Source organism: Arachis ipaensis, chromosome B03 (genome assembly GCF_000816755.2).
Source record: "Arachis ipaensis cultivar K30076 chromosome B03, Araip1.1, whole genome shotgun sequence".
NCBI classification, from domain to species: domain Eukaryota; kingdom Viridiplantae; phylum Streptophyta; class Magnoliopsida; order Fabales; family Fabaceae; genus Arachis; species Arachis ipaensis.
In genome coordinates this window covers 42,303,894-42,315,828 of record NC_029787.2, presented here as the reverse complement: position 1 = coordinate 42,315,828, position 11,935 = coordinate 42,303,894, and the positions used below count along the sequence as shown (strand labels likewise).

General features: G+C 33.8%; 4 protein-coding genes across 6 annotated transcripts; 2 read left to right on the top strand and 2 right to left on the bottom strand.

The window, feature by feature from the left end:
• LOC107630428 lies at nucleotides 1,804-3,732 on the top strand. Its single transcript, XM_016333546.2, has 2 exons — nucleotides 1,804-2,558; nucleotides 3,068-3,732. Exons 1-2 carry the CDS (start codon nucleotides 1,950-1,952, stop codon nucleotides 3,434-3,436), a joined length of 978 nt encoding a protein of 325 aa, XP_016189032.1. The 5' UTR covers nucleotides 1,804-1,949; the 3' UTR covers nucleotides 3,437-3,732.
• Nucleotides 3,845-6,268, bottom strand: LOC107630430. The gene is made up of 9 exons (XM_016333548.2): nucleotides 6,154-6,268; nucleotides 5,946-6,079; nucleotides 5,754-5,832; nucleotides 5,434-5,516; nucleotides 5,194-5,232; nucleotides 4,930-5,000; nucleotides 4,731-4,845; nucleotides 4,510-4,612; nucleotides 3,845-4,194 (listed from the first exon to the last, which is right to left on the bottom strand). Exons 1-8 carry the CDS (start codon nucleotides 6,197-6,199, stop codon nucleotides 4,538-4,540), a joined length of 642 nt encoding a protein of 213 aa, XP_016189034.1. The 5' UTR covers nucleotides 6,200-6,268; the 3' UTR covers nucleotides 3,845-4,194; nucleotides 4,510-4,537.
• Nucleotides 6,362-9,157, top strand: LOC107630431 (chaperone protein DnaJ). Of its 3 annotated transcripts, none has more exons than XM_016333551.2 (5): nucleotides 6,362-6,556; nucleotides 6,653-6,750; nucleotides 7,220-7,289; nucleotides 7,934-8,030; nucleotides 8,809-9,157. In XM_016333551.2, exons 1-5 carry the CDS (start codon nucleotides 6,499-6,501, stop codon nucleotides 8,885-8,887), a joined length of 402 nt encoding a protein of 133 aa, XP_016189037.1. In that variant the 5' UTR covers nucleotides 6,362-6,498; the 3' UTR covers nucleotides 8,888-9,157. The 3 variants fall into 3 exon arrangements, with proteins under 3 accessions (XP_016189037.1, XP_020974473.1, XP_016189036.1); XM_021118814.1 differs by having other exon boundaries at nucleotides 6,412-6,556; nucleotides 6,686-6,750; XM_016333550.2 differs by having other exon boundaries at nucleotides 6,443-6,574; nucleotides 6,611-6,750.
• On the bottom strand, nucleotides 9,370-11,557 carry LOC107630429 (heme oxygenase 1, chloroplastic). Its single transcript, XM_016333547.2, has 4 exons — nucleotides 11,107-11,557; nucleotides 10,776-10,999; nucleotides 9,869-9,976; nucleotides 9,370-9,788 (listed from the first exon to the last, which is right to left on the bottom strand). Exons 1-4 carry the CDS (start codon nucleotides 11,357-11,359, stop codon nucleotides 9,690-9,692), a joined length of 684 nt encoding a protein of 227 aa, XP_016189033.1. The 5' UTR covers nucleotides 11,360-11,557; the 3' UTR covers nucleotides 9,370-9,689.

The following is an 11,935-nucleotide window of genomic DNA, read 5'->3' as shown; positions in this document are numbered from 1 at the left end:
TCAATTGTAATTAATATCAATATCAATAATTAATTCTTATAATTATTTTTGTACTACTAAAGGTTACATATAGTATTTTTTTTAAGAATAAAAAAGGTTGTGATTCATAACATTTTCGTAAAGTTATATCGTATGAACATAAGATTAATTAGATAACAAATTAAATTTTAATTAATATGTTTTATTTTTTGTTCATATTTTTTTGGGTAAAAAACATAAACAAGCCAAGGGTAGAACAATTTGACACAAATAAGCCAAAGCAAAATCTGATTCATCAATCAACCAAAGCACATTTAAATGTAGTTCGAACCTACCTGCTTCGAACTCACTTTTCATGTAATTCGAATCTACATAGTTCGAATTAAACATTGATACCCAAAACCACATAATTTGAATTCAGCTGATTCGAATTACGCATAAACATGTAATTGGAATCAGGGTGATTCGAATTACACTCACACACGCTGCACATAGTAATTCGAATTGGCCAGATTCGAATTACTCATGATTTAATTCTGTCCATTCTTTTATTAAAAAATTAATAATTGATTAAAAAAATTAATAATTTAAAAATAAAAAAAATATATTTTATTTCATGCATTAAAAAAAGCTAACAAAATATTTAATTACGAGACTTCTTTAAAATATTAATGAGTTATCAATTCGAATTCTCCTAATATTTTTTAAGCCATTTTTAAAAAATTATTTTGCATAGAAAATGACTTAAAATGACTTTGGTTAATTGATAAATCAGATTTTGCTTTGGCTTATTTGTGTCAAATTGTTCTGCCCTTGACTTGTTTACATTTTTTACCCTATTTTTTATTACTTATTTTACTTTTTATATCTACAGTAAATATTGAATGTAAAAAAGAAAAAAAATATTGAATGTTTTATATTTTATTTATTTAGAGTCATAATTAAATTTAATATAATTATAACAAGTATATAAATTAATAAAAACATTGGCATATAATTAATATCGATAACATATATATTGAGTAAGTATCTCTATTGAATTAATCATAAAGGTTAATAAAATATAATGGCATAAATTTCACCTAATTGTAGCAAGTATATAGTGAATTGTTACAATTATTTATCATCTAGAAAATTCGTACCAGATATTCTTCTATTTATTATTTTTCATACCTAAGGCTACTAACTACGATTCTATCAACAATATTACTTATGGTAGATTATGTAATGAAAAAGTTTGAAAAATAAAGGCAAGAATTATAAGGATATGGAAAGTCCCATCCAAATTTGACAAGAACAAGACGACTTACATAGAAATGATTCTCATGGATGATAAGGTAGGTTGATTATTTTTCATAATTCTTTCAAGCGATGCTAGGTCCCTTTTATAAATATTTTTTGTTCATATTTTAAGTTTATTTGATAAGTAAACCCTTGCACGAATCAAAAACAGTGCGATTTTATAGATTTATAAGTGCTAATAGCCTTTATATTTAATTTGTTTCATAGTGTGATAATAGTCAATATATTTATTGGTGGATTTAACTATTACTATATTATTTATGATCATATTCAATATATATGTTTAATTTATTGAAGAAAGTAGATTATTAAAATCGATTAATAACTATTTTAGAGTTAATCTAATTAACACTAAATTAAAAAAAATATAACTTATTATTTTTTTATTAATCAAATTATTATAATTCAAATTAATTTTAAAAAAATAATTTAAAATTATAATTTCAAATCTTATTTAGGACTTAATTTTCATTTACTCACTTAATACCCAAAAAAAAAAAAACATTTATTTGGATCCTGTGCTTCTTTTTTCTGACACTCTTGTTCTTCTTCACTACTCACTGAGTCATCATTGATCAGGTTGAAGCTATCACATTCTCCCGTTCGCAGATCGAAATCTAAAAGATCCCATCTTTCACGAACCTGAATCCCATCCATTCTCGTTTCCAATGCCAAATGCCTGGAAAAGAGACAAACCCACGAGGCTACTCTCCCCAAAGTTCCTCTTTTTACTCTTCTCCTCCACACTCATCCTCATCTTCATCTTCCTCTCCTCTTCTCGCCCCTCCAATCCTAACCCTAACCCTAACTACTTCGCCCTCAACAATCGCCTCTCCTTCCATGCAATCTCCCCCTTTGACTGCTTCAATTCCCCACAGTCCCACCCTGTTATCGCTAGCACCGTCGAAGGGGTTCGCTACCCATTCCTCTTCTCACTCTCCGATTTTGGAACCCTTCCCGATAAGCCCCACAAGAACATCGTCAGGATCCTCAAAGGTAAGCCCTTTCGGAAGCCCGACATATCCGTGACGGTTCAGGACATTCTGGAGAAGGCCAAGACCGAAGGGAGAGACGGCTTTTTCGTCGACGTGGGTGCCAATGTCGGCATGGCCACCTTCGCCGCTTCGGCTATGGGCTTCCCGGTCTTGGCCTTCGAGCCCATCTTTGAGAACTTGCAGAAGATCTGTGAAGGGATTTTCTTCAACAGGGTGACCAATTTGGTTACATTGTTTGAGGCTGCCGCTTCTGATCGGCTTGGTAACGTTACGGTTCACAAGGTGCTATTTTATTTTTAAATGTAATTTTGTTGCTTGAATTCAATTTTGGTTCCTGTATTTGGCGTTGATTTATTTGTTTATTTGTTTACTTGAGCTATAATTGTTGAAGGCTGATACTAATATAATAGCTCAGAAAATAATCCTTTAGGTGTAGGGTTAATTTTGGAGAGTAGAGTAGGAAATTGCAGCTAATGAGGATAATGTAAGAGCTCAATTGTGTCACATTTACTCTCTAAAAGTGTAAAGTAATTAGAGTGGTTAATGTATATCAGGAGTTAGTTTGAGCTTAGTAACTACACTAATTACTAATGGAAATTGAAAATGCAACTGTGAAGTTTTACATGTTAATCCTATGTCATATGTAATCATAATTAATGGTGATGTCTCAGGGTTGCTTCTAGTTTAGTCATAGGAAGCAATGAGTGATATTTCAGTTATAGTCATTAGTTTATGTTGAAATAGATTGGGAGTTCTGATGAGATCAAATTTTCTTTTACTTGATTCATCAGTTGGTTGGTAGGCTGGACAACAGTGCTATCTCTGCCACAGGTGCAAAGTTGGCATTCAAGTCCAATGAAGAGGTTGCAATTCAAGTAAGGACTGTTCCTCTTGATGAAGTGATTCCGGAATTGGAGCGAGTGCTTCTGCTTAAAATAGATGTCCAAGGCTGGGAATATCATGTCCTCAAAGGAGCAACAAAGTTGCTCTCAAGAAAGGGAAGCCAAGCACCATATCTCATATATGAGGAAGACGAGCGTTTGTTAGAGGCCAGCAATAGCACTTCCAAAGAGATCCGAGACTTCCTAAGTAGTGTGGGTTATAATGATTGCACCAAGCATGACACGGATGCACACTGCACCAAGAAGGATGTAAGATGATTGATTGTGTAATTTTTAGCTTTCAGATTTGCAGTAGCACCTTGATGGAAAACCAAGTCATTGCTCTTGTTCTGGAAAAGCTACTTCTTGAATGGTGAATTTGATTAGAGATGCTGATGGAAAGAAGTTAAGATGGGAGGCAAAACTACGCCGCCAACGGCAAACTCGGTAGTTACTTGATATCACACGGAAGTATATCTATCTGTAGAAATTGGGAGGGAATATGTTCTAGACATGAAATTCACTTGTGATTCTTGTGTACATTAATATATCTGTGGGTGTCTTTGAGGCTTGTATCCTAGTTTTTAATTGTAAGCACTGAGAAGTGATTTCCAGCTACAATTTTTTTTTTTTAAATAGAAATTCAAATTTTCATTGAAATCTATTTATAAAAGGTTCATACATCAGTCCATGAAAAGGATTTAAAAATTAAAATTCATGATATCGTTTTTGGTGTCATAAAACAATATGGACGTATAAATTATAGAGTGAACCTATCATCTGTAGCAGCTAACAGAACAGAATCTATATACATAGGTATTGTGTACGTTATACAATACACCTTCTATGATGGTAAATACAATTGATCAATATCAATGGAAACTGAAAGTATCCACATATGTTCCAACAAGACTCCAGAATATTATTGAACGAAATTTATCTTCTTGGTCAACATTGAATGAATTCTTTAGCTTCAATTTGTGTGCAATTTGAATCAACAGAGAGCAATGTGCAGGAGTAACAGGAACTCTTAATATCTGCAATACAAACACCAATATTCTTATCTTCAGAAGCCTTTTTACAAGGACCATACTCACCATAGGATTTCTATGGTTTCCGAGGCATCCTAACTTTAAAAACATTTACATTTAGTAAATTTTAGAACTCTTTTGTTCTATGGTGTCATGATCAAATAACCATTTTGTGCAGGCATAGATGCTACATATACAAAAATTCTGTTGATAAATAACATGTTTTACATTTTCACAAGTGCCATGTAACTTGTGGGTAGTGGCAAACCAATTTGGTAACTACAGCTTTGTGGTAATAAATACAGAATATGGGATTGATACCTGAGGATCTAATCACACAGCTAGCTCTTTAGGATTCTTTTGGACCACTAGTTTTTGAAGGTCCAGCTCTTTCCACCATAACATCATAAAGCTGCTTCCCATTCTGCTTGTCATACACAATAAATCATCAAGAAACAGTAAACATGAAGAAAATGTTGAATCTGAAAGTAAATATAAAATTTAAGTAGCTGGAAATGATTTCCTATATTTATTATACTTACAAAGATTATTGGGAAGAAATGAATTTGTCCCTCAGGCTTTGTTTGTGTCTCCTTGAAGTAGACTAAAATAGGGAAGTTAGGCCACCAGAATTCCCAATTAACAAATGTTGAGTACCTGAACAGCATATAAAAGCAGGGTTTTCATTCATGCTACTGCTCTGAAACTCCAATTAGTATATACAATAAATTTGATTCTTACTTCCAGCGGTTTTTTCCTCCCACAAATGCATTTTCTCCTGATTCCTCAAGCTGGTCACCTATCCTTACTTCCTAAACCATAAATTTTCTCTCACTCATATATACATAATTAAAACTACAAAATCAAAAAGCATCAACAATACATTTAGATGAAGACAAGATCACAGAAATAATATGCAGATTAAGTTATATATTATGATTATATTGACTAAAAATGAATAGCTATTTGATTTTGACAGAAGCGAGAGGCGAGAAGGCAACAAACCAGAGCCTCATCATCAAAGACGAATCTCACTCTAGTGGCCTGAGGGAAAGACAAATAATAAAAGAAAAAGTCAGCTGCCAAAAATGGAATGGAAAAGATGATACATATTGTAGTAATCAGAGTGGTAAAAAAGCAGCTAAGAAAATGATACAGCTTCTTTGAAACAAAGTACTTATATCGTTATGCAAATTTGCGAGACCCTCTTTATTACACCACCATTTACTGATAAATAATAGTTACCTGAACCAAGAGAAGCAATCCAAGAAGGCCAACAGGAACTGCAGGTACCAAATTCTCTGTATAGGCCAACCCACCAGCAACTCCTGATAGTACAATTTTGAGTCAAACAGTAATCTAGGGAGAAATTGAATTGGCTCATTTAAGTAATGGTAAAAGTAGTTTGCAAGATATGCTTCCATTTCATTCCTCTAGATTTTAATCCACCTTGCTTTCAAGAACATATGCACATTCAACTCATTATGCCATGCCAATTTCCACCATAAAATTATGTGCTTAAAACACATACAAATAAAGAATGAGAAGAAGTAACAAGTATCTACCAAGTAGCACAATTGGAATCCTATAATCTGGTTCTGGAACCACTGTTTCTCTGGTCCTACTCTTCACCCTCCTTCCAAGCTGTCAACGAAAGAAAATTCACCACAGACCACAGCTAGAATTCAATAGTTCATGTTATCTCAATTACATGCAAGAAAATTAACATAAGAGCCATAGAAGGGTGAAGCAGTAACCAGTGAGTTAACAACTAAACGGTTTCCATGGTTGTTAATAGCTATTTGTGTCCCACAGAAACTTGGATTACACAAAACTTGTCCGCCAAATGAAGTCCTGAAAGCACTCAACTTTCCAATCTCTTCCCTCCTCCCTGAAACAAACACATAAGACATTTACTGAAAAGGGAAATGAAATCTTGAAAAACAAACCAGGGATTATGCTTACTATGGATCGGAAAAAAGCTGTGTAGGGACAACAGAGTGCTCGCCATTTGTTTGTGTTTCTCAAAACCGAAGTGTAGCAACAAGAGGAGTGTGTATAAAGTGGGGGTGAAGTGTGATTACCGTTATGCCCACCATTTTGTGCATCAAAGTTGTCGTCTTTGGAGGTAAATCAGGTAATTGGAACATGCCCAAGGGCATTGAAGGAATAAAGGAATAAACTTTTACCTTAACCCACGAATTTGAGGGCCTTATCTCAGTTATCTGCTTCAACTCTGTTCTTTCGTTGCCACCAAGAAGTTGAGAACTGAGAAGAACTCACTCTCCTTCTTCGACCTTGAGATTTTGAATGGCGCACTCTCTTTGTTTTGCTCCTATTTGTTCCTTAAAGTCCTCGAACCGACCAGGTACCTTTAACTTTCTCTGTGAGTGTGCTTTCTCGTGTTTTGCTGGTTGTTGCAGTGTTTATGTAATTGAATGCGACTTCGTTTTACTTGAAATAGGAGTAGTTACTGGAAATTCGGTTGTTCGAAAAGCTTTTCCGATAACAGAAGCATGCCAGAATGCTAAAGCTCGAAAATTTCAGTCTTTGGAGGTTAAGGTGAGATTGAATTCAGTATCCCATTTATAAAGTATGATGCTTTGTCTTTTCATTTGTTTTATATCATAAATGATAATTTGTTCGCAGCAGAGAGAGACCATTGGAGCTGAGCTAATCAGTTATTTGTGTTCAGTATTCAATCTTGTGATAATTAAATTTAACTGGCTGGGAGAAAGAAAACTTATTCAGCATTGAACTTTGTTGTTAGGGACCTTCATGACATTGGGCGATCAATTTCCATTCTTTGTCAAAACAGTGGAAATTCGTTAATTGTGAAGGGTTGAAGTTCTATGAAAGGATTTTGGTCATTTGAATTTCATAAATTGATTCTTCAGGACATGAGTATATATTTAGTTTTTCTTGAAAAGTTTGATGTGGTAGAGCATGTATCAAATGTCACTAGTTTTCTATTTATTGTGTATTGCAATGCAAGCACCTTGAATTCCTTTCTGAGCTTGATTGAATACAGGCTGCGGAAGACAACAGTCAAAGCACCACAAAAACAAAGACCATTGTTTGTCCTGACTGTGACGGAAATGGTATGTGGAAATGTTGGATTAATTGCCTTTCTATGTTGGTTTTCCACCTTTTTATAGTTTTCTTAATGAGTACCTTTATCTGGTTTCATATAGCAATTGCTAGTTTCATATATCATCCCTTTTCCTCGACAAGTGTTTGGCAATAGTGATGGAAATCTGCACCAATAGTGATGGTAATAATGATATTACCTTACAATGACAATGGTATGCTAGTTCCATTAGGGATCTTGTACATTTGGAAATGTGGTAGTGGCTCAGCCTTTATCATTTCGTTCTCCATGTGACAAGGCAATTAATTAGCCTGGACATACCTTCACATAGTATTGGTAACCAATTGCCAATGATAGTCCTCTCCTTTTTGTATTAGTGCAGAATATTTATCATTCTTGATGATAAATCATGGTTTCTCATAATGCCTGCTTGATGCCAGCTTCTCTTTCTTTTACTTTTTAATTATATATATATGTGTGTGTGTGTGTGTGTGTGTGTGTGTGTTGGTCACAATTAGAACAGATAGTTCTAATTTCTTGATAGGATGAGCTGGCAGATGTTTAAGTTTGTTCTTGATAGCGTTCCATTAGAAATATCTTCATTCATGTATAAATCTTTTGCACTGGTTTATTATGCTTTTGTTCTACTATCAGGTGCAATCTTATGCACTCAATGCAAAGGCACTGGAGTTAACTCGGTAGACCACTTCAATGGACAATTTAAAGCTGGTGGATTATGTTGGCTATGCAGGTAATTAGATCAAAATGTTCAAGTATGAGCATGTGTTCTGAGCTATTTTTTCTGTGGTATTTGTTTTTTTGCGATGCCATTATGTACTTGTATGTATCAATTTCCAATAGAAATATTGAGTGTATGTATAAACATCATTGTCGCTGCCACATCTTGCTTGCATCATGCGATTTCAGCAATACTGTAATAAGAGTCGGAGACTGAGAGACAGACTGCAATAAGTTTCAGTATTGTGTTTGGTGTAAAGTAGGAGACAGAGACTGAAATAAGAATGAAGCTCTAATTTAATTTGCACAAAGGGTAAAGTTTGAATTAATTAATTGAAATGGAGTCTTTTAGATATAAAATGTTATTAAAGTTTCAGTCTCCGTCCCCAAAAATTTTAGTCTCTTGTGTCCCCACTGAAATTTTGAAGACAGAGACTGAAATTTTAGTACCAGTTTTTCTGGGCCAACAAATATGATACTGAGTCTCATCTTCCAGTCTCCGTCCCAGTACCTCAAAACAAACGCTACCTTAGTCTCAGTCTCTTAGTCTCAGTCTCTCTTCTAAATGCTACCTAATTGTGTTGGTATGGATTGCCTGTCCGGCATGACCAATATACTTCTCATATTTGTATGACTTCCCTTCCCCTCTTCATAACATTGTTGAAAATTTGGGTACGAAAAGCACTCAGAATATAATACTTTGTTCAAGTCTATTAAACATAATGGCAAATCTCTTCTTTGTTTGTGATTAGCTACAATGGAATCCTATCAAACATACATGTTTCTTGCAGGGGTAAAAAGGACATCTTGTGTGGAAATTGTAATGGGGCTGGCTTCATTGGTGGATTCATGAGCACATTTGATGATTAGAAGATTGCCTACATTGAATTTTTGAAGATTCCCCATGGCTAAAGGAAGAGAAAAGCAAGTTGGAATCCGTTTGTTCATTTTCTTTTTTGTTGTATGTGTGATCAATGTTATAGTACTCTACAGCTGTGACAATAAGATTTTGTTTGAGTTCATGATTGTTCCTTGGTCGATTAAATAAACTTCAGGTTCTGTATAATTAGTATATGCAATTTGGAAGATGTTCAATTGATATTTGATAATCACTTTTCAATGTCAGACTAATAGTTTGAAGAAGTTTATTTTTCTTTTAAATGAATTTTTAAGCAAGTTTCAGTTTGGTTGGTTCCAACCAAGGGATACTCAGTTAATCATAAAAAAGAACCTCATGTGCATAGTTAGCAAACCTATCTCTGCTTGAATTGAAAATTTAATAGCATATACTTCACAATCATCATAATATAAAGGATATTGTTGTTAGATACATTTCATAAAATGTTCTTAGCTTGCAGGGCAATGAATGCTCATTCTCAAAGTAATGCACCAGACAGACAATATTTAATTATATAATTATAATGACAGTACAACTCCAATATCTGAGTTACATGTTGCTTTTTGATTTCATTGGTATATTATTACAGGTGAAGATGGATCTCAGCCAATATTATGAATTTAAATCCTTAAGATAGTCATTGCATGTATTTACTTTCTGCAAATTGCACCAGATTGAAGCCGTGTGCACTGATGCGTCCTTCATTGTTATTCTGAGAGTGCATAAAGTTTATAAATGAACACATTATTTACAGAGGTATCATGGCAGCAGCGCCTATGATTGTGACAGTATCAAACGGAGAACCTCGCCTGACATCTTGAATGTTTTCTCCGTTTCAGCAAGACAACGATTCTTCTCTTCTTCAGTCCATCCCTGAGAAAATCACAAAGGAATCTATCAGAAAAACTGCACGGCAATGTAGTAAAAGGATTATGAGAGTTAAAGAAACTTACTTCAGTAACTTTGTTCAGCTTGTCCCTCACGTTCTGTAACAACTGGGAAAGGTTGCCATCCCATTTATAAAACTCTAACTCTTTCTTGTTAAGCAACTTTTCAGCTACCTGCATTAGTGAAGATTAAGATGCAAGAAAATCTTGAGTACAGAACAGGTAAACTATCATATATTTTTTCAGTTTTTCTGCCACATGTTGATAGTTTGAGATAGATTTAAAATGTATAGAAATATTACAACCGCTAAAGCTTTATATGCTGCTGTTATGAAAAGGATCAACCCTGCAGTGGTGGGATACCACACACATGCAGAATTTTGTTTAGTCTATTCTTCCTTATTTTAGTTTTAGTCTGCTACGTCTACATCCTTTATAATATACAGTGTTTTGACGCTAATATTTTCTTAACAATCAAACATATATTCTCTTTGTTTTGTTAATTAAAAAATAATTTAAATACAAAATGAATTAGTAGCAATCATATTTTTATACGAATATCAAGAATATTTGGTGTATAAATAGCATTTTTCTTTCAGTTTGGTAATTAATTGGAAGTGACATCATTTGAACCTTTGCCATCAGGTGAAATAAAAAATGTTATATATACACCAAAAATCATCCACCAAATCAATCAGTATATATGTGTATAAATATATGTATAGTTTTATTTATTTTTAATTTGTATTTTGTATTCCAATATGTATTTTATATGACTACGAGTGACTGATTTAGTGGCTATTTTTTGTGTATACCTAGCATGGTTGGGTTGAATTTCAAAGGCTAAGTGAAACAACATTCCATCAGTACTATTGATTAATTACCAAGAATATAGCATAGAATATAACAGAACTATGCAGAGATATCTGCAACTTTGACATAAATGGAGTTTTACATGTATCTGATCTGTTACCTTTTTCCCAATCATTCTTCCACCGGCTGAATGTGCGAAGTAGATGTTGTAAAAGTGGCAGATAAAGGCTTGCTCGTCGCTCTCCGACAACTCCTTGAGATACTTGGCATAGTTAAGACCTGGTGAAGAAGGTTCTGGGATGGCATGACCTTCTTCCTTGAACCACTTCAAATCTTTTGCCAAATTTGCACACCTTTCCAACCCTGTGTTCCTGAATTCATCATCTGCACAAGGACATCAAGAGATTCAATCATGTAATAATCATAATCGGTCCTGCTAAGGAAACAATAAGAATGATTTTTTAATTTGAATCATAACGGTTGTAACTAACATGAAGGGTAAAAAGCATGTTGGATGATCTTCTCAAGAGTGTCAAAAACAACCATGCTATCCACAAGAAACTTGAGGTATCCATCAATGGTAGGGTCCCATTTGGAAACTGATCGCTCCTCTGGTTGCTTAGGTTGCTTCTCACCATCCCTAGCCTGCTCCCTTGTATGCATCTTCATAGACACAGACTTCAGTTCCTCCACAAACATCTTCCTGGGTGGAGCTTCAGACACACAAACAAACTCCATAGACATCCTTAACAATCACAAATCTAAAAGGATATTTGATTTTCTTTTCTTGTTGAAGTTGCAGTGAAATAAAAGAATGAGTGCACGGAACCTTTAAATAAGCCAAGGAATGGAATGTTGCACAAGTAACAGGTTTAATCTTCAACTAATTATATAATAATAATAACATTACTAATAATATAAATGTATTGTAAACCATGTAATATAAAACTGCGTGACGTTGAAATTGTTCTGACTAATGGGTATGTATATTAGCAAAGAATTTTTTTAATCAAATATGACTAGAAGTTTTTTATTTGATATTTTTGCGACTATGTTGGATATAATTTCTTTTAATTTTGTGCAATCTATATTGGTATCTATGATTGGAGGATCATATTTTATATTCTATATTTTATATCTTTAACTTCATCCTTATCAAGTTATCGGGTTTTTCTGCTCTCTATCATCCTTGAGCTTTAAATTTATCCGCTTATTTGTTTTATTTTAAATTTATTTCCTAGAATTTCTTTTCCTTAATTAACTTCATGAAAATCTGGGGGATTAAAAGGTTTAGGTACTTGTTGCATGTTTAGGCAAGAA